At 44.7% G+C, this 27,498-nt stretch overlaps 1 protein-coding gene across 3 annotated transcripts in view; it reads right to left on the reverse strand.

The window, feature by feature from the left end:
- Positions 1-12,547: 12,547 nt before the first annotated feature.
- RLIM (ring finger protein, LIM domain interacting) overlaps positions 12,548-27,498 on the reverse strand; it is a 44,191-nt gene continuing 29,240 nt past the window's right edge. For all 3 annotated transcript variants that reach the window (XM_030209304.1, XM_030209303.1, XM_030209305.1), the window contains exons 3-4: positions 24,304-24,387; positions 12,548-16,056 (exon numbers count right to left, since the gene is read on the reverse strand). In XM_030209304.1, coding sequence (XP_030065164.1) covers positions 14,471-16,056; positions 24,304-24,387 — 1,670 coding nt within the window. In that variant the 3' untranslated portion in view covers positions 12,548-14,470. The remainder of the gene's footprint in view (positions 16,057-24,303; positions 24,388-27,498) is intronic.

Below are 27,498 nucleotides of genomic sequence, written 5' to 3' on the forward strand. Positions count from 1 at the left end.
CCAGAGCCACCAAGATCACCAGTCCCCGATGCCGTCTTATCCAGTGAAAGACTCTCCTGATCAACAGCCATGGAGGAAATACATACAGCAATGCTGACACCGGCCATGGCTGCAGAAGGGCATTTAACATGGCGGACCCGAGATCATTTCTTCTGCTGAAGCACTTGGCCACCTTGATGTTCTCCATGAACGCCAAAAGGTCGATCTCCGGTGTGCCCCACTTCTGCCAGATCTGGAGGAATGCCTCTAGTGCCAACTCCCACTCTGCCGAATCTAGATGACGACTGAGAAAGTCCACCTGAACATTGCTCTGACCTGCAATGTGTGCTGCCGACAAGCTGAGAACATGTCTCTCCACCCACTGCAGCAGTTTGCTTGCTTCCGAGGCCGAGATGCTCTGCAAACCTCTGACGATTGATGTATGCCACTGCTGTCATGTTGTCCGAGAGGACACGTACTGCCTGCCCTTCCAAGATAGTCTGAAAATCCCGCAGTGCATACTGGTGGAGACAATGAGCACCCCAACCTGCGAGGCTGGCATCCGTCACCACCACCACCCACTGTGGAGCCACCAACGGCATCTCCCGCTGAAGGTTTGTTGCGCCACGGAAGACGGCACTGCTATTCCTGGGATACCGGCGACCATTTGCAAAGCAGCGAGTGGTGCAGCAGGTGCATGTGCTGCCATGTATCCAAGAACCTGAACATAATCACAGGCTCAAGGTCTCAGAACCCACCACAGACCGCATACCTGAGAAACAAGCTTGAGCCTCCTGCCCTCTGGCAAGAAAACATGTCCACACTCCCAGATAGTTCAGCATCTGAAAAGGAATGAGATGACTTCAAAAAAATTGACCACCCATCCTAGAGCTTGTAAGAGCGCCAGGACCCGGTCGGTGGCCAGGCAACTCTCCTGTTCTGACTCTGCTGAAATCAGCCAATCGAGATAAGGGTGCACTCTGACCCTTTCCTGTTGCAAGAACGCTGCCGTTGCCATCAAGACCTTGAAACGGGCAAGGATCCATAGCCAGGTCCAAAGGGCAGGGCGCAAAACTGAAAATGCCAACCCCAGGACCACAAAGCGTAAAAATGGCTGATGGGGTAGGCGAAATAGGAATGTGCAAACAGGCTTCCTTCAGATCTAGTGCTGCCAGAATTCTCGCCGGCTGCACCGCAGCCACCACTGACCACGTTCCATGCAGAAATGGTATACTCGCAGCAATTCATCGACCTTCAGAGATAGAGTACCAGATGGAAGGAACCTCTTTCTGAGGTACCATAAAGTAAATAGAATACAGACCTGCGCGAACCTCAGACATGGTACCGGTTCCCATCTCAAGCAACGCCTTCAGGGTATCATGGATCGCTGCCTGCTTGGTGATAGTGGCGCACAGACTTCAAAAATGAAACTCCAATGGGCATGGAGAACTATAATCTGTACCCTTCTCTGGTAAGATTGAGAACCCACTGGTCCAACATGATCTTGGCCCACTTTTCATAGAAAAGGGTCAGCCAACCCCCTATCCAAGTCACAGAAGAGTGGACCGGCACCCCATTATTGTGTGACGCGTCCAGGAGCTCCCTGTCAGTCCGCTGCCCCTGCAGATCACTTAAAGGGAGGCCGCTTCAGGAATCTAGCACTCTAAAAATTTCCAGAAGGCCAACCTGGGTGGTGCCGCCGGGCTTCATGAAACAGAGGCTGCGATACACCCGTTCTCGCAGCTGATTTAGTCTTGTCCTCAGGAAGGCACTGGGAATTGGAATCCCCCAAATCCTTAACGATCTTCTCCAGATCCTCCCCGAAGAGAAGCTTCCCCCGAAAGGGTTGCTTAGTAAGATGCTGCTTTGACGCCACATCTGCTGCCCAATGGCACAGCCAAACTAGTTAACTCAAAGTTACCGCCAGAGCCATCTGCTTGGCCAATGCCCTCACTAAATCATACAGGGCACCAGCCAAATAGGTCAGACCACACTCCATATGGGGAACTGCAATCGCCAAGACAAAGGGCCACTCCTGGTCCTGCTCCAGCACCTGCTGCAGTCAACTAAGACATGCTCTGGTAGCATATGAACAACAAATTGATGCCTGCAACGCCAGCACCAAAACCTCAAAAGCATGCTTCAAAGAGGCCTCCAGTCCTGCATATCCTTTAGTGCCACCCTGCCTTCTACTAGCACAGTGGTCTTCACCTTAGGGATAGAAAATTTGTCCACAAAATCAGTGCCCACAGGTTAGAGACGAGCCATAGCTCCCACCACCTTATCGCCCCCCATCAGGATCAGACCACTGCACCGCAATCAGTTCCTGAATTGACTGAATGGACTCATGCACTGGAAACGTCTTAGAAGGCCTTCATGTGCTAGCGATCTTTGGATTGACCAAAGTTGTTGCATGCACCTCAGAGTCCAAAATATTCCAATACCTCCAAGCCACCCGAAATGAGGGACAACAGCTCGTCACGATGAAAAATCCTGATGGCTGTGGGGTCTCAGCTGACTTCCTTTGATCCCTCGCGCCTGGATGACTCCTCCAGCGACAGCTCTAGTGCAACAGATGCGGTCACGGGAAAAATGGTGTACGCAGGGAAACCCCTTTGTCAGGCGACCCCGAAGCACCCTGAGTTCCCAACGCTGTCTGCACACTCGGTGCTGCAAAAACACAAAGCAGAGCATCTCTTCCTGCAGCAGGAACAGCGTTTGCCTGTTTTTGCTGCCACAGCGCATCCGGCGAACACAGACCGCATAACCAGAAATGAAAGACTCAACCCAAAGAGGCTGGCGCTCCAATCCCAGGAGGAGCCCAAACGGCACTCCTAGCTCCCCAGAGATGTCCAGACGCAGGGTTTCCTTCCAGGTCGGTATGCCTTTTTCTTTCATTTTTTTTTTGTGAGGAAGGGAAGAGCAGAGTGGCCAAACACCAAAGGGAGCAACCTGGACCAAAGGGAACTGCAGGGTAAGGCAGGGGACCTAGCCACCAAGTATGTCTTTTAAGCTGGCACCACTAGCCACAAACCCCCTGGATCAACTGGCCAACACGGCCCAGGAACCTTCCCATGGAGAATTCAGGAGCTGGAGGGAATTCGTCTATAGTGATGGAATAAGGGACTGGACGTCTAGGATCACTGACTTCTTTCAGTGTTCTCTATCTCCACCTGCTGGTAGACAGATACAACTCACCAGTTTCTGGATTCAGCTCCTGACGCTATGGAAAAGGATGTTACCAGTGGTGTGCCATGTCACAAGTTTTGGTTCTTGGGCCGTTTTAAAAAAAAAACATTTTTATAAGTGATATTGCTGAAGGGCTGTCTGGTAAGGTTTGTCTCTTTGTGGATATCAAAATCTACAATAGGACAGACACCCTGATGATGTGGATAACGTGAGAAAGGACTCAGCAAAGCTAGAGTAATGGTCTGGAATTTGGTAGCTTAGATTTAATGCTAAAAAATGCAGGGTCATGCATTTGAGCTGCAAAAACTGAGGGAATGGTGCAGTTTAGGGGGTAAAGAACTTTTGAGTACAAAAGAGCGGGGACTTGGGTGTGATAGTTTCTGCTCTTAAGGTGGCCAAACAGGTAGAAAAGGTGACAGCAAAAGCTAGAATGATGCTGAGATGCATAGAGAGGAATGGCCAGTAGAAAAAAGGAGGTGATGATGCCCCTGTGTAAGGCTCTGGTGAAACCTCATTTAGAATACTGTGTACAATTCTAGAGACCACACATTCAAAAAGGATATAAACAGGATAGAGTCGGTCTATGTGGCAGCTACTAAAATGGTAAGTGGTCTTCATCATAAAGCTTATGGGGTCAGATTTAAAGATCTCAGGATGTATACTTTATAAGAAAGGCAAGAGAGGGGAGTTATGATAGAGCCATTTAAATTTTTACTCGGCATAAACGTACAGGAGGTGAGTCTCTTTCAACCAAAAGGAAGCTGTGGAATGATAAACTCAGAAGTAACCTGAGGAAATACTTCTTCACGGAAAGTGTGGTGAATTTGTGGAACGGTCTCCAGGTGAAGTGGTGGAGACAAGCTTGGGACAAGTACATAGGATCTCTATGGGACTGATATGGAGAGTAGATAGCACGTGTAGGCAGACTGGATAGGCCATATGGCTTTTATCTGCCTACATTTTTCAGTGCATAGCATTCCACTAGTTTCCGCTCCTTTTCCACCTCTGTTCTTCTCCCCTGCTAATTTAAGGACTGCCTTTTAGAAAGACAGTGATCACTTCTATCTAACCTATATCCCTTATATACGACTTGGAAACTCTGGATTCAGCCCTCCATCAACTGTCCCCATATACACAACCCCAGCCTAGCCTAGCACCAAAATAGCTCTCCCCCTATTCTTGGGGAAAATCCAGAGCAATAGGGCAGTGGTTCTCAACCCAGTCCTTGGGGTACATCTCAGGATAGCCACAATGAACATGCATGAGAGAGATTTATATACCAAGGAAGCAGTGCACACAAATTTATTCTGAAAACATGACTTGTTGTATGTGTCCCAAGGACTGGATTGATAGGCACAGCAGTAGGGGATAAGTGATTAATCACCCTACCATTATCTCCCTATACATCTCCAACCACAGCATTAAAGTGTATTTTACCTAGGGGGTTCTCAATGTCCACACCCCACCCCCTTTGCCCTATATCCTGAGGCAGCCAGGAAGGAAGCCTAAGTCCACCACTGCCACATCTGTTTGTTCAACCTCTACCCATAGATGATTTAGAACAGCATGGGCAAAACTATTACCACTTTACTTTCACACACCTTATATTACCACTCTACACTGGACACCCTCAGAAACGCCACCTCTGTCAATCAAAACTACAAGTCCATACATGCAATAGAGTAAAACAGTATAAACAAACTTTTTTTTATTTTTTTGATAGTATAGTCAGGATTTTGCTATTTTAACAGTTTCCAGAGTAGTGATAGAAATTTAAGAATGGTCTCTGGGAGAACAATTTTCAGCAGAACTAATAGCAATGAGTTCTGTGTATTGCTTAAAGATAGGTTTGTTTTTTTTTAAATGTTAGTTACATGATGATGTATAATATAATTTTGTTGTTTGATTTGTTACTTGCTTTGGTTGAAAGCAAGATATAAGTGTGAAAAATATATAAAGAGGAAACTATGCGAGCTAAGTAGGCAAACTAGCTGGTCTTCCACTTACCAGTAAAACAAAACACATGCCACTGTTTTGAGGGAAACAAATTAGACCTGACCTAATTAGTCTGAGTTATTTTACTACATCCTGCTGCCTTTGTGTCAGCTATCACACAGCAACTGTCCTCACAGAGGGGCCATACAATCATATTCTTAAGTCTGGCTGCTAGGTGCTACTGTTGTTGGCCCAGCCTTCCCTTTTGCCAGAGGTTGCGAGTATCTCCTCCACACCAGCCCTAGATGGCTCTGGCATCAAACTCAGTGCTCATGCATGACAGCACATAACACTGTGCTGAGTTATCAGACCAACTCTAAGCACTATTCAATGTTCATGTGGGCATCTGTGCAAGGAGCTGTCCAGATCATGGTACTGAAAAAAAAAACAGCAAAACATGCTTCAGTAACAGTAGAAAATAGCAAACACCAAAATTGTGATCTGGTCAGTAAGGTGGTTAGATTTGTAATGGTTGCTCCAGACATGTTACCACCCCTCCTCTCCCCTTGTTTTAATTTAGGGTTGAAACTTGTGTTCCATGGAAGTTATATCCCTTCCCCCAATACTTTGATAACTACATGTCATTGCAGAGCTATTTTGAGCTGAACTGCTCAACACTTTCTTCTTATCCTCTTACCATTCATGGATCCTCTGTCTAGATCACATTTTCATTTCTTTGCTGGTTTTGTCTTCAACACCTTCGCCAAGAGATCATTCTGAGCATCTACTATGCCTTCTGTGAAAAAATGTTTTCCCAACATTGCTCCTTAATATTAAAGCCCCTACTTCTATATTTTCCTAACCCTTCTAGCCAGTAGTCACTTTCTTAATTGGTGTTTTATTGCAACCATATGGCAGCTGGAGTGTTCAGAAGAACTCTCTCCTTGTATTTAACAGTTATGAAATTAGTCCCCACTGACTAATGACTTTGGAGTCAGGCACTCCACAAAGAAGAGTAAGATGACAATAGCTCTGGAAATGTAACCCAAAGATGGTTAGGGTCTAGTCACAAAGAACATTTTCAGACTTAGCCAGTGGGGAGATATCTATTCTTAATAAGAGTAATTCATTCCTAGAAGGCTGCACTGTAACTGAAAGGAGAAATTAGGTCTTACCTGATAATTGTCTTTCCATTAGTCCTTCCCACTATTCCAGAACCTGTGGGGATAGCTGTGTTCATCAACCAGCAGGTGGAGATGGAGAACTGAAAACTAAGTGAAGAAACCTTTATCTTGGCATCCAGTCCAGCTCCTCAGTATTCACAAAGACAAGCAGTAAGAAGAAACTCAGAATAACACAACCACCTTAAACAACTTGATAACCTAACATTACCCAGATGAGCAAACATTTGTGGTTCTTTCATCTCTGGACAACTCACAGAGAGCAAGAGATATGCAGGAAGCACAATGCAAGGTGACAGTCGTTATCTGACCCATTACTTCACACTGACTAAACCTCAGATGGGCCCTCTGGAATAGTGGGAAGGACTAATGGAAAGAAAATTATTATCAGGCAAAACCTAATTTCTCCCTTCATTACATAGCTTCCCACTATTCCAAAAGCTGGGGGATGTTCAAAAGCAATCTCTAGAGTGGGTGGGATCCTGGCGCCGCATCCTGAAGACTGAAGCCCCAAAACTGGATTCCAAGCGTGCACCAACATCCACCCTGTACTTCTTAGCAAAGGTATGTAGTGTTAACCATGTTGCCACCTTGAAAATATTCTTCAGAGACAGTAAGATAGTCCCCATCCAGGATATTGCTGTATGCCTCATAGAATGAGCCTGCAAGGCCTGAGCACACCGCTTCTCTGCAAGCAAATAAGTTGGCGTGATAGTCATCTAGCTATTGTGAGCTTGGAAGCCATAAACCCAAGACTCTGTTTGGAAAAAAAAAAAGTGTCTGATTTGACAACCACATTTGTGACGTCCAACTATCTAATGACTACGCACATTGAGAAAATTCAAAGAAGAATATCATTGAGCCTCTTTGTTTTCTCTATGAAAGATTAGAAGCTCCACAGACTGGTATCAGTATTTTATCTCAACTACTTCTGAAGAAAGGAAGGAGCCATGTGCAGGGAGACGCCACCTCTGAAAAGTGAAGAAAGGGATCCCGACAAGAGAGAGCCTGAAGCTCCGAAAACCTACGTGCCGACGCAACAGCTACAAAGAACACAGTCTTTAGTATAAGATTGGTCTTCCGAAGAACCCAAAGGGAAAAGCATGTAGTCAGCCCCTGAAACAGGACAGATGTGAACTTTTAGAAAACTTGACACCAATCCTTTCTGAGGACCTGCCTGGACAAATGCTAGGATGTGCGAGATCTGAGCAACGAAGGGAGAAAGTCTGAGCTCAGAACATCAGCCCTCGAATGTCCTCCACACCCTTGCTTGCATATACCACAGATGTAGAGTGTCTAAGCCTGAAGCAAGATAACGACCAAATCAGAATAACCTTTCCATCTCAACCAAGCCCTTTCAATAGCCAAGCCATAAGTCTAAGGGGGCACGGATCCTCCATGAGCCTCAGACCTTGCTTCAGTAGGCCATGTACCTGTGAAAGATAGAGAGAACTCCCATCCAGCAGTCAAATCAGGTCAGCATAACACGGCATCCATGGCCAATCTGGAGATACAAGAATTATTCGATCCCGGAGCAAAGCAATCCTTTTCAACACTTTGTCTCCCATGGGCCAAGGAGGGAAGACGTACAGTAGATGTGTCTCCAAGTTGGGGCTGAAGTAGGGTACCAATCTCCATCAAGCCCGGTTCGTTCCAACGGCTGAAGAACTTGGCCACTTTGGCATTCCTTTTCATCGTCATCAAGTCCAGAATATGAAAACCCTGGCTGGATAGTTCTCGTTCTCCTGGGTCCAAGGAGTGCCTGCTGAGAAAGTCCACCTCCATATTCAAGGACCCAGGAATGTGAGCTGCCGACAAGCAGGAAAAAAAAAAAAACTTTCTACACCCAACTCATGAGGGAGGTTGCCTCCACCCCATCAGATGGCTGCAGGTCCTGCCTTGCTTGTTAAATATAAGCCATCGCTGTCATACTGTTGGACAGAACTCGGACTGGGACCCCCACCAGAAAGGAAGCAAAGTCGCAAAAGCCATTCTGCAATGCCTCAAGCTCCAAGTGATTTATTCAACCACTGAGACTCTTGTCCTGTTCAGGTGGCCCTGTGCCAGATGGAACTTGTAATGAGCTCCTCAACTCAACTTGCTGGTGTCCGTTGTCATCAAAACCACCAATGCATGCTCCGTCTGGCAACCAGCATCAAAGGAAGATGAAGGTCATACCTCTGTGACACTGGAGATCAGCAGATGAGAAGAGATTCCTGTGATGGCCACATATGAGCCCTTGCCCACGGCACCATTTCCATTGCCACAGTCACTGACTCCAGAACCTGGACGAGGCCCCAGTCCCTAGGCCTGCCTTGACTGAGAAGGCAAATCTGTTGAACCAGCTTCAACCTCCTGTGTCCTATGAGGAAGATCCACTCCCTTGCTGTGTTGAACAGAATGCCCAGATACTCCAGTGACTGCGATATAGTCTGCTTTTCTTGAAACTGATCACCCAACCCAATGACTGCGCTTTTCTTGAAACTTATCACCCAACCCAATGACTGCGCTTTTCTTGAAACTGATCACCCAACACAATGACTGCAGAAGATGGACAACAGTCTGTCACTGCCAAACTGTCCGAATAGGATGACGCACAAATGAGCCAGTTGTTGATATGGGTGAACTCTGATTCCCTGGCATCAAAGGAAGGCCACCATCACAACCTTGGCAAACATTTTTGGTGCCATGGCGAAGACCAAAGGGCAAAGCCCTAAATTGGAAGTGAAAGGCTCTGCACTGCGAAACTTAGCAACTTTGATCCAGCGTCCATATGGGTATATGCAAGTATACCTCCTTGAGATAGAGGGCAGTGAGAAATTTTCCCACTTGAACCGAGGTTATGACTGCTCTTAGTGTCATCACCAAATGAAAGGTGCCTTCCTTTCTTTGGGACAATGAAGTTCAGCCTGGGGAACTGGAACAATGGCTCGGAGCACCAGCAAGGAATCAACAGTGGCGTGAACCTCAATCGCCTTGGTTCCCTTTGACAAGGAGACGGCAAGGAGAGAGGAGTGATTGGGCAGGACAACTCCAACTTGTAACCTTCTGTAATAATATCCAGAACCCACTGGTCTGACATGATTTTGGCTCACTCCTTCCAAAACTTCTGAAGACATTCTTCCATCGGAGGGGGAGAAGAGCGGACAAGCCTCACTTCACTGCAAAATTCTGGAGGCATTGGATGCTTCCGCATGAAAGGAAGACATGATGACAAACAACAAAGATGGAACTCCTGACGCCAAAGCAGATGGCTTGTCAACAGAAAGGTCCGCCAGTGTCTCAGAAATAAGAGTACTGAGGTCCTCTTTAAGAAATCTCAATACTTTCTGATCATCCCCCTCCTCAGGAGGGAGCTCTCCATCCTCTAATGGATCCTTCATTAATGGCTCCTCTGAATATACTGAGGCCATATCAGATAAGGAGGGAAAAGCAGAGACAACCTCATCTGCCCACTCCTGGAGGTCTAAATGAGATCCCTTGAGAGGCAGGAGGTACAAAGCACTTTGCAGCAACTCTGCTTGTCCCTGCTTCAGTAAGTAGACCTGGTATAAGAACACCTAGTAACTCCAGAGAAAACAAAGATCCCAATGCTGCTGAATGCTCTCTCAGGCCCCAAGGCTGTACAATGGTGACTGTGTTCTGCAGGTGATCAGTCAACGGTTGCCCCTCACTGCCAGTTGGCCCCGACAAAGTGGCACCCATCTCCGCACTCTCTCGCATCAAACTGAGCACTGGCCCTGCCGGAGAGCCTGAAGACCCTGGCACATTCAGATGCTGTGACAAATCCAAAGAAGTGCTGCCACCAACTGTTTCCTCTATGGGGAACACCGCTTAACTGCCTCCGCAGGAGTCGTCATTCACCCAATCACCAGCGCAGCACAACAGGTCTCAAGTGGTGAGTCAGGGTCCCTCCCCTGCACCAAGCACAACTTGCAGCCCTCCAAGCAACTGTGAGTCAAACTTTAGTCAGACTTACCACTGCCAGCTGCTCCCCCAAAGCTCAGTCTCCACAAGTCTTACCATAGATGAGGAAGGCTCAGGATAGATACTCTGTCCCACACTCTCCAGTAAACATCTTTTTTTGTTTTAAGGTTGTTGTGCTGGAAAAGGAGAGCTCCACAGGAAGCAAGGGAGAGGTGAAGAACTACATTTGCAGGGCACCAGAGACAGGGATCTGAAGACGTCCAGATGTGACTCTGCAGACTCAAGCCACCTGCAAAGCTCACTGGGGACCAGTTGACTAACTGGACTAGGAGCAAATCACTCAGAACCAGAGGCTGACAAGTGTGTTCATCCATCTGCTGGAGACAGAAAATACTGAGGAGCTGGACTAGATGCCAAGAGAGATATGCCTCAGCTCAGTTTTCAGTTCTCTACTTCACCCGCTTTTGATGGGCACAACTATCTCACAGGTTCTGGAGTAGTGGGAAGCTACGTAATGGAACAGCTGTTTAGCACAGCCAACACATTTCTTGATTTTGTAAAAGTTAAGCATAACATATGTGCAACATCAGAACACACTGCAGAAATTTTTATTTTGTCAATACAATGCATTTCTTGCTATTTAATTATAAACACAGGTACTGGTTAAGCAAATGGATTTCCTGACATTAGCTACTTTGGCTACCATATAGCACACTACTAGAGGGTCAAATGGCAACTCGACTGATCCAAAGATGCAGAATTAAATGCAAACCTTGCATGACCCAAGTACCTAAGGGGCCTTTTACTAAAGCTTAGTGCACACTTACAGACATTAGTGTATATCCATAGGTATAAGAGGATACACAGCACACGCTAAGCTTTAGTACAATGGGCCTATGCTTGCTCTAATATCAACTGTAACGGGGCTCTCTTGAAGAGAAGAATGTCACCGCTTCTACACATGACTACAGAACAACTCACTTCACAGTTCCCCCAAAACAGACATGCAGAAGTGAGACTACCACTTCAACATACTGCTATCAGGTTCTACCAAGCTTAGGGGTCTTTTTACTAGTGCTCGCTAACAGAATTAGCCTGCGCTAAATGCTAAGAAGCAGATCCTTAGCATTTAGTGCACACTAATTCTGTTACCATGTGCTAAGGCTTTGCTGGACAGTACACATTTGAAAGAACAGAATACATATTTCAGTCGTTTTGAATTAATTTAACAGATTCTAATTTGAGGACCACAGGAAACTGCTAAAGTGGATAAAAATTGGTATTTCCCCATGTTTTTCTTTTTTTCTAAAGCAGTCCTCGTCCACGTTAAATATCAATTTTTAAAAAACACTTAAAATTGAGGTATCTACAAAAAAAAAAACTAGCAAATCTCACTCAGTACTTTGTGTTTGTATTTTAATTTTCCACAATTCAGTTAAAACCATTCAGCATCGTAAGTGCTACTGAGATTAAGACAAGGGTTACATGCACATATAGTATAGGCTGTGCGATTCCACAGGGGAAAAATATGTATAGATAAAAACTCAAATTATTCCTTTAATATTTTAGGAAAAAGATTCAGACTGCCAAGGACAGCTACAGCATACGGCAGGAGCTTCACAGACCAAAATCCAAACATTCAAAGTAAATCTATGTGCAGCACAAGCTGCTCTGCATTTAAAACTCTGGGAAGCTCGCTACCCAATCTCATCTCAGTCAATAATGACTTGTAATTACATGTTAAGGACTGGTACATCTCATTTTAAACAGCAACTTCTGAAGGGACATCACTGATCCAGTTTTAACATAAGGAGCACACAGCTCTGATGACTGTAAGTATCATCAGGTCCACGTAACTGGTCAAACATTAAGAAAAAAAACTTTTGAAATACAATGATGCAGGCTAGCAAAAAAAAAAAAAAAAAAAAAAAAGGTAACGACAGTACCTAATACAACATTTCAAACATTTCACAAAAGGATAGAAATAAGAAAATGTGTTTAGTGGCTATACCCATTACAGAACCTTTGGGATCCTTTCCAAATAGTCTATGCATGACATCAGCAGGGCACTGAAAATAAGAGTTCAGTGCTCCATATGTTGTGGCTTGTAATGGAACAGCAACAAGCAAACAAAAAAAAAAAAAAAAAAGACACAGAGATGTTTTAGATTCACACTGACAAATGTTCATCTCTGCATAATAAAGTTACCTTAGATGTTTGCCTTGTTTACAAAGCACTGATCTGATGTCAGACAGGACTCCTAAGGAATGGAAAGGTTACTGACACTTCCCAGAAGCATAGGGGAAAAAAACGTTCGGGGGGGGGGGGGGGGGGGGGGGGGAGGGGGGGTGGAACCCAAAGAAGGTTGAAATGTTAATCTACCAGGGAACAAAGGTGCCTACATTTAGACTAGCTTGCAACTTTTGACAGAAAAAGGACCATTGAACAGGTTTGTCATCTTTCTGAAGGACATAAAATGTTGTTGATTTAAAAAGCAGACAAGAAATTAAAAAAAAAAAAGTAATAAGCTCCTCTTTAGTTGCTGGTAGCAAATTAAAAAAAAATGTTTTCTCTTCCACAGCAGACAAATTGTTACAATGCAAAAGAATTTGTAAGATCTGAATATCAATAATCCAGAAGCACTCAGACACCAGTTCAAAAAACCAAAAACAAAACAAAGAAATTTGTATTTCTTTATCTAGCCTTAAGAGGGAATGTCATAAGATTATACTTCCAAAGGAAATATGTTCAGCATTCCAGGTAAGCTGATAACATTTGTACTACTTAAATGCACCTTAGTACATTATAACAAGCCTTAAGATTGTACAGAAAATTCCTCTGGAGACAGATTTACAGCATGTAAAAAGGTGGACACATTATTTCCTATTTACACCCACACCTTGATTCTCCTACCCTGAAATCACACGCAATTATTGTTCTCATAGGCCAGCGTGCTCCGACATCACTGGTAGCAGACAAAAAAGTCTCTCTAAAGAATCAACTTGCTAACATTTGCTTGCTGAAAATTAAGTAAAGCTCTTTCAACTATTAAAATACAGATTAATACAAAACTGTGCAGAAAGCCTCACTGTATGAAATTCATATCCCCATATTTTGGACTTCTCATTCACATCCATTACCATACAAAGAAAAGTCTTCAGAACAGCTGTCTTGTTCTAGAGGAACAGGGAGGCATGTGAATGTCTGTCTCTCTATAAAGAACATATTTTTTTGGTAGTACAGTTGGGGTTTTGCAATTAACAGCTTCCATTTTGATCACTTTTTAATAAAAAAAAGTTAAATTTTTTTCTTAACTTTTGTTTATTCCTGTTCAAGTTAGCAGCTTTGGATCACAAATTAAATATTACAAATATGCTTTCCTTTCCATAGTTACAGATTCACATGAGCAGCTCCCCTGCAGGCGTGCTTCCTATATGTGTGTGCGCCTAGTCTCTCTCATAAAAAGCACTGATATTCTAAGCATGGTAAGGTTTTCTTTTTTTTTTTTTTTTTAAATTCTTAACGCATTAGTACAACAGTGCATTGAAAAAGTACTGAGCTTCTACAAAAAAGCTTTACATTTTTAACAAAAAAATGTGATTTTTTTAAAAATTTCAACAAGCATAGATGTCTCCTATATTTCCACAACAAGATAAATATCCCCAAATTAAACTGTCAGCAGCTTCCACAGCATGCCATAGTGATGGGCTCAGAAGACAAAATGTGAAATAAGGAAGGAGAACCCTTCAATATTATTTGCATCGTATTCAAGAATTTCTAATCTGAAGATCCATGGTGACATTGTTTGTAAAAAGATTAAATTTCTGGTTCTTCCAATTCTTTTACATCCTTTAACTATAATCATGTCTTGCCCTGCCTTCCCTCTGCCCTAACACCCATCTGGATTTCTCTTCAAACAGCTGTACTGTGAAAGCCAAAAATTATAAAAAAAAATCTTAAGGGATCAGAATGCAATAAAAGAAATGAAAAATACCACTCAATTTGTTTTTTAAAAAGTGCAGGGAAGAATACATTTCTAGGAGTTTTTGTATGTTAGACAACTTGAAATTATTCCTTCAAATAACTTCAACTTTAAAATAGGATTTGCTAGGGAAAGGGAAGGAGACAAAAATTCAACTAGAACAAATCCACTAAACTGGAACCTTCCACTTAAGGTACCACTCAAAAGGTGGCTATAAAATGGTATTGCCCATCACTAGTAACAGCAGTGTTCTGGCTGAAAGTTCTGATTTCACTGCTCAGACTACACTTTCTCTGTTTGCAGAAGCTAAGACTGCACGGCGGCAAATAGGACACGTCGAATTTTCTGATAACCAACGATCAATGCAGTGGACGTGGTATTCGTGTGAACAAGGTAGTTTTCGGAGTTTGTTACCTTCTGTATATTCAGTGATACAGACGCTACAGGTTTTCAGAGCATCATTTTCACCAAAGAGTCTAGTGGATAGGTTGTCAATTTGTTCTTTGGTGAGTCCTCTTGGTTGGTCGTCATCATCTTCATTGAGGAGGAAAAATTGGGCCAGACTGAGGAATGGTAAAGAACCACTTTCTTCAAAGGTAACAGATCCTCCTCTATTATTTCGACTTTCCCGTCTGGGGCCAGATGCTGAACCTCCTACATTACCACCTTCATACACTTCACCAGGGCTAGCTTCTGTACCTTCACCAATAGAGCTACTACTACTGCCACCATTTGGAGGTTCTACAGCTTCAACAGTTGGGTTTGGAACTGGGCCCGGGCCTCCCGTGTCTGAGTCATACAAAAAGTAATTTAATTCTCCAAAGCCAGTCATTATCTGCCTCAGCATGGTCTGAATTGCAACTGACGTGGTCTCACTGAAGCCTGTGTTCAAGATCCTACGAATAGGAATTCTGATGGTACTGACATAAGTTCGCACTCCTGCCTGCTCAGAACGGGAGAATGTACGCCTCAGCCCACCACGCTCACTTTCGTAAGTAACAGTATTATTTGGTGTCTGGGATCTGGAGCGAGTCCTGTTAGCTATGCTATCTCTCTGTCGGTATTCTCCTGGACGTACTCTTCTAACTTGAAGGTCAAGGACAATGGTTGGAGGCCTTTGTCCTGGTGCTGCTGGTTCACTGCTGCCAGTTGTTTCTAAAGTAGTTGCTGGAGGAGAATTTCTTGCCTCTGGAGCAGAAAACTGAATTGTAGTTGGAGTCGATATCTCTGTCCCAGTCATTTGCTGCCTTAATGTTACATGCTGCCTAGTTCTGGAGCTTCCCTCAGCCTCATTATGTAAAGTCTGAGATTGTGTAACATGCTGTCTAGTTCTAGAGCTTCCCTCGGCCTCACCAACTACAGAATTATCAAAAGTCTGAGATGAAATATTATGATGAGCTCGGCGAGGTGTCTCTGTTACTGGATTAAGAGGCGACCTACTTCTATCAGTCCTTGCTCGAGTCCTCCGCTGTTCTGGGCTCCTGCTTCTTGCTCTTCTTTGGCCTCTAAATGAAGAAACTTCTTCAGCTACTAATTCTTCTGAGGTGGGCATCTCTGGCCTGGACTGCCTGGTAGATGGCAAATCAGACCCTGGGGCTTCGGTATCACTTTGGCTGTTTTCTATATCCTCTGCATTAGAAGCCTCTGGTGATGGCTCATTTTCATGCTCTGGATTTGGATTCGCATTACTACGATTGACATTTATTTCCAAACTGAATCTGAAGTCACCACTGTTTGGGTTCGTCCGGCTCACTGCTCTCCATGACTGGTTTCCTCTTTGCCCACTTCGTGTTGTATTTCCAGTCTGTCTGACTGAATTCAACCAGTCTATGATGGCATCACCATTAGAAGGATCCTCTGCACCTGTCAAAAGAGAAGGAATTACCAGAAGTTAGACCACAAGAAACATGCTTGTTATATATTTACTCTCAGAAAGAACCTTAACTTCCATTTAAACTTTTAAAATCTGAAAGGAATACGTCAGTTTCTGAAGTTACTCAATAATTACAGTGCTAGACATTTTAACGTGAACTAATGCGCATTATTCAACATAGGTCCTCTTTTGTGTGATGGGACATATACATTAATAGGGTTAGTAAATGCTAATTCAGTAGCACACTTTAGTAAATCTAGCCCTCAATGTTTTAGATTCCATTACCAGAGCAAATAATATTAAAATTGTAGGACTGATATTCTATACAATATTTTAAATACACAAAAAAATTATACCAGTAGTTCCCAACTTTCTTGGATCACAGCACTTCTAGGCTACACATGTCTTCTCAGGTCTCCCCCCCCACCCCAAGACCGGCGAACTGAAGAAGTCTACTGCCCGAGGCCCAAGTTAAATCAGTGGCATGCTTCAGCCACCAACACCTGCATTCTCTATATCCTCTCACACCAGCCTGCATACCAATCTTCCAAGGACCTCTTAGAAAAACTCATCCTTAAATTTTTGCCTCCCACAGCTCCCGATCAATTTCCCATAACCTCCCTGGTAGTAACATAGTAGATGTTGGCAGATAAAGACCTTTACGGTCCATCAAGTCTGCCCAACAAGATAAACTCATATGATACTACATATGTATACTTGATCTTGATTTGTCCTTCCAATTTTCAGGGCAGAAACTGTAGAAATCTGCCCAGCACTGGCCTTGTTCTCCAACTTCTGAAGTTGTCATCGAAGCCCCTTCCATATCATCACTCCGATATCCTTCCCCTCCCCGCAACCCCAATACAACAAGTACTCTAAACGGCCCTTCCAAGGAATAGGGACAACAGTACTAACCTCACACATCAACACTTTCTGACCCTCTATAACAAAAACTGGGTCCAACAAATAACTTCCACAATGGATAGGTCCTGTTATAAGCTGCCTGAAACTTGCAGTGGACAAAACTGAACCTAAAACACAGCCTGCCAAATCTTTTTGTAAATACGTTTATTAAAATAATGTACCCAATATAAAAAAAACAATCAGAACAAACCAGCAGTCAATACAAAGATCATCAGGAAACTAATACTGTGAAGCAATTTATTCTTAAAAAAACAACACAACAACATACCTTTCAACAACCCCTGTAGGGGTATTTACCTGAGATCTCACCTTTGCTGTTCTTGGCCTATACAAGCCTGAACCATTCTTCTAACAAAATGGTTTCTAAAGCCTTGTGAGTAACCATCAGAATCCAGCTTGGTTACAGAGAGGAAAATTACTGCTTAGCAGCCTGATTACTTCATCCAACGACATTCTCTGTATTGCCAATTAGTCCCGTTATCGCCAGGGAACGTTGGGGGAGAGAAGCTCTCGGCTACAGGAATATGCAATCATCCTGGAGGATCTGAGCTAACGAGGAGTTGGCATGACATCTATAATAACGGTGCTTCTGGAACTTGCAGGTGGCTGAACATGACGTCATTGGTCCACAGGTATCATCTGACAAGGGGATACCAAAGATTTGGACTGAAGAAAGTTCGGAGAAAAGGAGTGAGGAAAAATCACCAGCAGAGTGGACAGGTGAACAGAACGCTCTGAGGAGCCAGAGACTGTTTTTCCTTACCTCAGAGGACTTTCATACCTTGTAGCAAGTTCCTAGGTTCTCTCAGCTACAACAAGACCTATTCTACTGACTGTGCCCAGACATTCAGAATAAACCTCGGACCTTATCTCAGGACTGAGAGACTCGCTGAAAATCAGCTCGAGACTCTGAAGGATAGACCGGCAAGGTGAGATACAGGATATATTTCCTATAGTCATGGGGAATTAGTTCTTGGTTATTTGCTGACAGATAGGTTTACGTCAGAACTCCTGGTCCTGTGTATTTAGTTGGTAACTAGGTATTTTGCATAAGACGTGTAATAAGTTCTCATGTAATACATTAGGATTATCATATTGTATTTAGTCTGCTGATCATATATTTTAGAGCATTATTTTTGTATTGGCTTTGCAATTTGCTACAGAACTATTTTTATATCTATACTTTATAATAAATCTAATATATATTCTATCTGAGGCTTCAGTTCTTTCCTTACACCCCCCCCCCCCCCCCCCCCACAATCCTTCCCAACTGTTCACCAACTCTTTAAAATGGGCATTAAAATCTCCTAAAAATAAAATCCCTAAAACTGCTGCATCAAAGCTATCAGTGAAAGCTATTCACAAAACAGTCCTTCAATACAAGCACACACATGAACACAGACACAAAGAGCGATGGCAAAACAACTTTCACATTGATGAAATGTATCTAAAAGGAAATCATAAGCTAATTTTGAACACTTTCTAAAACAGTGCTTCTCATTCCAGCATAATGAATGGTACAAAGAAATTATACATAAGGTGTACAGAATATCTGTCTGCATGTCTGGGGGCTAAGGAGAGCAAAATAACTCTGAAAATTTAACAGAATGGGACCAATTTTGGTGCGGAGGAAAAACAGACAGAGATGCATTGAGTTTGAAAACAGACCAGACTGGACTGCAGGTTCTGGAGAAACCCAAGGGAGATGGGGAGGAAGGGGGAAGGGACCCGTGATCCCCCGAGTTTACCAACCTAGAAGCTGGAGAAGAAAAGATCTTTACCTCCTAGCCTCTCAACAAGATTCCCCATGTACAGAAAGAAACAAATCCCCCCCCCCTTTTTTTTTTGTTTTACAACTAAAGAAGTGGCTGCCTCTCCCAAAGGCTAAAACACCTGTCCTCCGAAAGGGTTGGCCCTTCCCTGACAACCAAGGGAGATGGGGAGGAAGGGGAAAGGGACCCGGGATCCCACGAGTTTACCACCCTAGAAGTAGGAGAAGAAAAGACCTTTATCTCCTAGTCCCTCAACAAAATTCCCCATGTACAGAAGGTAACAATCCCTTTTTTTTTTTCCAAGCAAAGAAAGAGAGACTAATGGGCTCACTTCCTGCCTGCTGGAGACTGACAAAATACTGAGGATAGGGTCACATGGACTGCTTAGTGCCTGCCTTCGAGGTGCTCTTCACCAGCCAATCGTCGAGATAAGGGAACACATGCACTCCCAGTCTGCGTAGTGACGCTGCGACTACCACCAGGCACTTTGTGAATACTCTGGGCACAGACCAAAATCGAAGATACTTCCTGTGAGTTGGAAGGATCGAGATATGTGTGTAAGCATCCTTTAAGTCCAGAGAGCATAGCCAATCGTTCTCTTGAATCATGGGAAGAAGGGTGCCCAGGGAAACCATCCTGAACTTTTCTTGAACTAGAAATTTGTTCAGGCCCCTTAGGTCTAGGATGGGACGCATCCCCCCTGTTTTCTTCTGCACAAGGAAGTACCTGGAATAGAATCTCAGCCCTTCTTCCCCTGGTGGAACGGGTTCGACCGCTTTGGCGGGTAGAATGGCGGAGAGTTCCTCTGCAAGTACCTGCTTGTGCTGGGAGCTGTAGGACTGAGCTTCCGGTGGACAATTTGGAGGTTTGGATTCCAGATTGAGAGTGTATCCTAACCGGACTATTTGAAGAACCCACCGGTCAGAGGTTGTAAGAGGCCACCGTTGGTGAAAAAATATCAACCTCCCTCCAACCGGTAAGTCGTCCGGTACGGACACTTTTATTGAGGCTATGCTTAACTGAAGCCAGTCAAAAGCCCGCCTCCTGCTTTTGCTGGGGAGCAGTATGGGCCTTAGTTGCACACTGTTGACGAGAACAAACACGCTGGGGTTGAGCCTGGGCAGGCTGCCAAGAAGCAAGAGTGTACCTACGCCTACAATAGGAATAGGGAGCACTCCTCCTCCCGCCAAAAAACCTCTTAGATGAGGAGGCAGTAGCAGAATACGTCTGGTGGGAGAGAGAATCCATAGCATCATTATGCTTCTTGATCTGATCAACTAGATCCTCTACTTTTTCACCAAAAAAGTTATCCCCCCGCAAGGAACATCCGCCATTCGCTACTGGACAGAATGATCCAGGTCAGAGACACTCAGCCATGAGAGTCTGCGCATCACTATACCTTGAGCAGCAACTCTGGTTACCACGTCAAAAGTGTCAAAAGTACCCCTGGCCAGGAACTTTCAACACGCCTTCTGCTGCCTGACCACCTGGCGAAAAGGCTCAGCCAGCTCCGTAGGGAGTGCATCAAACAAGCTAGACAGTTGCCGTATCGAGCCCCGCAAGTGCACGCTCGTAAAGAGCTGGTAAGACTGGATCTTGGCGGCAAGCATAGTGGCCTGGTACGTCTTATTATTATTAGCATTTGTATAGCGCTACCGGACGCACGCAGCGCTGAACACCTGACACAGAGAGACAGTCCCCTCCTCAATAGAGCTTACAAACTAAAATAACAGAGACAGACAAGACAATTAAGGGCGAGGGAAGTACTGGGTGAGAAGAAACAAGGGGGGGCCAAAGGCAGCAGTGAAAAGGTGGGTTTTCAGCATAGATTTGAAAACAGGTAGAGATGGAGCTAGAACTACAGGCTCAGAAAGCTTATTCCAGGCATAAGGAGCCGCGAGAGAAAAGGAACAAAGCATGGAGTTAGCAGTGGAGGAGAAGGGGGACAACAAGAGAGATTTGTCCAGTGACCGGAGGTCATGGGGAGGAATGTAGGGAGAGATGAGAGTGGAGAGGTAATGGGGGGCTGCAGAATGGATGCATTTAAAGGTAAGTAAGAAAAGTTTGAACTATATATGGAAGTGGACAGGGAGCCAGTGAAGTGACTTGAGGAGTGGGCTAGTGTGGGTATAACGATTTTGGCGGAAAATAAGCCGTGCTGCAGAATTTTGGACAGACTGGAGAGGAGAGAGGTGACTGAGCGGAAGACCAGTGAGAAGTAAATTGCAATAATCCAAGCAAGAGGTGACAAGGGTGTGGATAAGGGTTTTGACAGCGTATTCAGAAAGGAAGGGGCGAATTTTGCTAATGTTGTAGATAAAGAAACGACAGGTTTTGGTGATCTGTTGAATATGAGTTCTAGCCTCTCTGCCTGGGGGCGCAGAAGCATAGTCTCTAGTACTCCTGGCTCTCTTGAGGGCGGAGTCCATCACCATGGAATTGTGGGGCCACTGAGACCTCATCAATCCAGGTTCACTGTGGATCCGATACTGGCATTCAGCTTTTTTCGCGACCATAGGGCCAGACAGAGGGGCTGACCAGTTTCACATAAGGACTTCCTTCAGTACCTTATGCAACGGAACTGTCACAGCCTCTTTAGGTGGAGAAGAATAATCCAGGACCTCAAGCATCTCAGTCCTTGGCTCATCCTCAACTTCCACAGGGAAGGGAATAGCCATAGCCATTTCCCGGACAAAAGAGGAAACCGGACAGATTCTCCGGTGGAGATAAGTCTCCTTTTTTGCGGAAGGGAAGGATCAGAGGGAATCCCAAAGGACTCATCAGAAGAAAAGTACCTGGGATCCTCTTCTGACTCCCACGAACGCTCCTGCTCAGTATCGGATAGAACCTGAGTTAAGGTGCTTCGACGATGTCCTCTATGGCGATGTTGAGAGGCCGATGCCCGGTCCGCAGGCGAAGGACCAGACACCGCTGAAGCAGCAGGAACAGAAGGCACAAGCACCCCCGACGCCAAAGCTGACTGTCATAGCAGTCTCTCCAGAAGTTCTGGAAACAAGGCCCAGATGCGCTCGTCGAGAGCCACCATCGGAGAAGGCTGCGGGGTCAGTGGAACAGGCGGTGTCAGAATCCGTGGAGGCTCTGGAGCAGGTACCAGGCTGCTAGGAGACCAATGCACCGGCACCTCCTGTATCGAGGGGGAGCGATCCTTTCGACACAGACGCTTCTCGGGTGCAGACTCTCTCGACGCCCCGGAGCTCCTGGTACCGTGTGTTGAAGGAGAACGATGACGGTGCTTCTTCGCCTTCACTCGACGCCCGTAATCGAGACTCCTCGGTACCGATGAGGAAGACGTGGAATCCTCACGTCTCCTCGGGGCCGGGTCCAACAAAGGTTGGTCCCGGGGGGCATGCATAATAGGAGGCCTCAAGGCAGGTGGAGACCCACTCGATGCCTCACTGCTCCCAGCACGAGTTGGTCTCTCAGCAGCCATTACCTTTCTTACCGATGTCGATGCTCCTGTCGATGTTGATGCCGAAGGAATGGACTGAGCCCCAAAATGTTTTTCTTGTTAGGCTTCTCGAGACGTTTGGGTCCGTTTCTTCAAACGAAGACACAGACTACAAGCGGCTGGGCTATGGTCGGGCCCAAGGCACTGGGTATCGGTACCTGAGATAGTCCAGTTGCACCGCATACAACGCTTGAAGCCGCTGGGTGTCTTCAATGACATTCAAGGAAAAACAGCTTCAGCAAAATCAAACAATGCGATTGTGCCGTTGAAAAGAAAAAAAGGGCACAAAGAAAGGAAAGAGACCAGCCGAGCGGCCTGAAACTCGGCTGCGTCGAAAAAGAAAGAAAACTTATAAAAAGGAGCTAAATATAAGAAAATACAGGTAAGAAGTTTTTTTTTTTTTTTAAATGACGACGAAAAGAAAAAAGAAAAGAAAACTAACACGAACTAGTCATCAAGACTCTGTTTCCTGGCCCAAAAACGAAGAGAAGAGCTGAAACGCTGTCTCTCCGCCGTGGACAAGAAAAAAACTAAATAAGCATGCTCACACGACGGGCGGGAAATCGTCCGCGCATGCGCGGTGTGTGCAATTCGCACGCTAGAAGACTCTAGCAAAACTTTGTTTTTATTTTGCTGGCAAAATGCCGGTTCCTGGGCCAACGTGGACGTCAACCCACATGCGAGAACAAGCAGCCTGCTTGTCCTCGGAGAATAATTTTTATTTTCCTGTGCACAGCAGAAACCAGGTGGTAATCGTCATTCTGTGTGGTAGACCATTATCGCATGGTTACCGTGTGACACCTTACTACTAAGTCAATGGGTGGTGGTGAGGTCTCAGACCCAAAATGGACATGCGCCAATTTTTATTTTGCCACGTGCCTATTTTTGGCAAAAATTTTAAAAAGGCCTTTTTTTACAGGCGCACTGAAAAATGGATCTGCGTGCACCTAAAACACATGCCTAGACTAGCGCAGCCCATTTTTCAGCGCGCCTTAGTAAAAGGACCCCCCAAATAAAAACTTGATATATTGCCAATATTAGACAAGCCAAAGCTTGCTATTTCTTTTCTCACCGCCTGCCTTATGTCTGTTTAGCACTGATCTTTCACTTTCAGCCTTTTTCAATTTCTCTGCCTCCTTCTCAAATCTATCTTGTTTTCTCTCTTTTCTTTTCCTTTCATGTCCAGTGTGTCTTCCCTCATCCCTTCCTTTCATGTACAGCCTGTTTCCCCCCTTCCCTTCATGTGCAGCATTGTCTCCCATCTTCCCGTCCTTTCCCTTTATGTGTAGCATTGTCTCCCCTCTTCCCTCCCCTTTATGTGCAACATTTCACTCATTTTCCTCTGTGGTATTGTCCCTCCTCCTCCTTTCCCCGCAGGTCCTGGAACCTCCCCCCCCCTCCAATCCCTCTTTCTTAACTATCTCTCTTCCTCACCCACCTCATTTGATCTCTCGTCTCTAACTGACCTCCCTGTCCAGCACTGCTTTCCATCCTTGCACCCCCTCTCCCTCCTTGCTCCCCGATGCACCTCTCCCTCTTTGCTCCCCTTGATGCAGCACTGCTCTCCCTTACTGCCCTCATGCAGAACTGTTCTCCCTCATTACCAAACCCCTGGCATTTACCCTCATTCTCATACCCCCAGCATCTCCCCCTCATTATCGCACCCCCAGCCCCTCTCCCCTCCGAATGTGTGTTTAAGATGCTCGGTGTGTGAGGGTCACAGCACACATGGGGAGCAGCTACGGCACACCAGCTGAAAAACTGTACAGTAAGCCATGCAAGAACAAAACTTACCAAAAAAGGCCGATGCATTTAGTGCATCTTGTGTTACTGCACAACGTTATTATCCCCAATTGTATAAAGATCTGTTTATAGAAAAGGTAACCACTGCCAGCTACTTAAAGGTGAAAGGTGTCCAACTTTCACAGCAAACTTCAGACAACAGCTCAATTTTAATTTGGAAATGCAGAATTATCTTTTACCATTTCAGCCATAACTTGTAACAATCCTGAGCACAAGCTAAGGCCTTTATTGATGCTACTGTTAGGTTATTTCACAAATACACTATGTACCTCTGTTCTCATCACCGTTTTGCTGTGGCGGACCTTCTTTAATGCGCTGCAGCCTTCTCAGCAATTCTTCTTCAGTTATTTCACCTTTGTAAACAAAAAAGGTATAGATGTTTCAAAATTTCTTTTAAAAGATACAAGGACTTAGTCCACGGGGGCGAAGTTTGCTCCTCAATCTATTGTGAGTTACCCTGGCAGTACACCTGGTCTGAATGTTTAAATCCATTATCCCCAATATTGTTTGACACACAGAAGGGGGGAGGGAGGGGGAATAGAGGGTAGGGAGGAGGGGAGGGGGGGGAAGTATACAAAAAACTTGATGATGGTCTGTTCAATACTTATATGTGAAGTTTCACTGTACTGTTGAAGTTTTATATTTTATAGTATCTGTTATACCATATTTATTTCATCATTAATAAAAACGTTGAAACATAAAAGATGAAGGGTGAGAAGACCTGCACTTGAAAAGAGTGGAACAAAAGTGCAGAAAGGAATTTTTTTTTCTTAACAGTCCCACATCCATAGCACAAGCACGTATCTTATTACAACATAAAAACGGTTTAATCCTAAAGAAAAATGTCAATATTTTATGAATGTATTTCATTAAAGCACATCTATATTAAACACTTTGGATTTGTTTTTCTTTCCAAAAAAAAAACCAAAAACAAAAACCTGAATTGTTCTCTATCACCTCTACAAATCTCTGCACCTTTCATGTAAAACATTTAATGGAGAAATTAGATTTTCCCTACTAATTTTCTTTCCTTTAGGCCCTCCAGACCTGTCAAGTCACTTGGGTTACGCACACCTACCAGCAGATGAAGATTGAGAACACCCGACTCCGAGACTTATATAAGAACCCTGTGCAGTCTCAGCCAACCAGTACTTCTATAACAAAGCACATACATAAGTACATAAGTACATAAGTAGTGCCATACTGGGAAAGACCAAAGGTCCATCTAGCCCAGCATCCTGTCACCGACAGTGGCCAATCCAGGTCAAGGGCACCTGGCACGCTCCCCAAACGTAAAAACATTCCAGACAAGTTATACCTAAAAATGCGGAATTTTTCCAAGTCCATTTAATAGCGGTCTATGGACTTGTCCTTTAGGAATCTATCTAACCCCTTTTTAAACTCCGTCAAGCTAACCGCCCGTACCACGTTCTCCGGCAACGAATTCCAGAGTCTAATTACACGTTGGGTGAAGAAAAATTTTCTCCGATTCGTTTTAAATTTACCACACTGTAGCTTCAACTCATGCCCTCTAGTCCTAGTATTTTTGGATAGCGTGAACAGTCGCTTCACATCCACCCGATCCATTCCACTCATTATTTTATACACTTCTATCATATCTCCCCTCAGCCGTCTCTTCTCCAAGCTGAAAAGCCCTAGCCTTCTCAGCCTCTCTTCATAGGAAAGTCGTCCCATCCCCACTATCATTTTCGTCGCCCTTCGCTGTACCTTTTCCAATTCTACTATATCTTTTTTGAGATACGGAGACCAGTACTGAACACAATACTCCAGGTGCGGTCGCACCATGGAGCGATACAACGGCATTATAACATCCGCACACCTGGACTCCATACCCTTCCTAATAACACCCAACATTCTATTCGCTTTCCTAGCCGCAGCAGCACACTGAGCAGAAGGTTTCAGCGTATCATCGACGACGACACCCAGATCCCTTTCTTGATCCGTAACTCCTAACGCGGAACCTTGCAAGACGTAGCTATAATTCGGGTTCCTCTTACCCACATGCATCACTTTGCACTTGTCAACATTGAACTTCATCTGCCACTTGCACGCCCATTCTCCCAGTCTCGCAAGGTCCTCCTGTAATCGTTCACATTCCTCCTGCGACTTGACGACCCTGAATAATTTTGTGTCATCGGCGAATTTAATTACCTCACTAGTTATTCCCATCTCTAGGTCATTTATAAATACATTAAAAAGCAACGGACCCAGCACAGACCCCTGCGGGACCCCACTAACTACCCTCCTCCACTGAGAATACTGGCCACGCAATCCTACTCTCTGCTTCCTATCTTTCAACCAGTTCTTAATCCATAATAATACCCTACCTCCGATTCCATGACTCAGCAATTTCTTCAGGAGTCTTTCGTGCGGCACTTTGTCAAACGCCTTCTGAAAATCCAGATATACAATATCAACCGGCTCCCCATTGTCCACATGTTTGCTTACCCCCTCAAAAAAATGCATTAGATTGGTGAGGCAAGACTTCCCTTCACTAAATCCGTGCTGACTTTGTCTCATCAGTCCATGTTTTTGTATATGCTCTGCAATTTTATTCTTAATAATAGCCTCCACCATCTTGCCCGGCACCGACGTCAGACTCACCGGTCTATAATTTCCCGGATCTCCTCTGGAACCCTTCTTAAAAATCGGAGTAACATTGGCTACCCTCCAGTCTTCCGGTACTACACTCGATTTTAGGGACAGATTGCATATTTCTAACAGTAGCTCCGCAAGTTCATTTTTTAGTTCTATTAATACTCTGGGATGAATACCATCAGGTCCCGGTGATTTACTACTCTTCAGCTTGCTGAACTGACCCATTACATCCTCCAAGGTTACAGAGAATTTGTTTAGTTTCTCCGACTCCCCCGCTTCAAATATTCTTTCCGGCACCGGTGTCCCCCCCAAATCCTCCTCGGTGAAGACCGAAGCAAAGAATTCATTTAATTTCTCCGCTACGGCTTTGTCCTCCTTGATCGCCCCTTTAACACCATTTTCGTCCAGCGGCCCAACCGACTCTTTGGCCGGTTTCCTGCTTTTAATGTATCTAAAAAAATTTTTACTATGTATTTTTGCTTCCAACGCTAATTTCTTCTCAAAGTCCTTTTTTGCCCTCCTTATCTCCGCTTTGCATTTGGCTTGGCATTCCTTATGATCTATCCTGTTACTTTCAGTTGGTTCTCTTCTCCACTTTCTGAAGGATTGTTTTTTGGCTCTAATGATTTCCTTTATCTTACTGTTTAGCCACGCCAGCTGACGTTTAGTCTTTTTTCCCTTTTTTCTAATACGTGGAATATATTTGTCCTGAACCTCCAGGATGGTGTTTTTAAACAGCATCCACGCCTGATGCAAGTTTTTTACTCTGCGAGCTGCTCCTTTCAGTCTTTTTTTTACCATTTTTCTCATTTTGTCGTAATCACCTTTTCTATAGTTAAACGCTA

The sequence above is a fragment of the Microcaecilia unicolor genome, chromosome 7 (assembly GCF_901765095.1).
Source record: "Microcaecilia unicolor chromosome 7, aMicUni1.1, whole genome shotgun sequence".
Taxonomy (NCBI): Eukaryota; Metazoa; Chordata; class Amphibia; order Gymnophiona; family Siphonopidae; genus Microcaecilia; species Microcaecilia unicolor.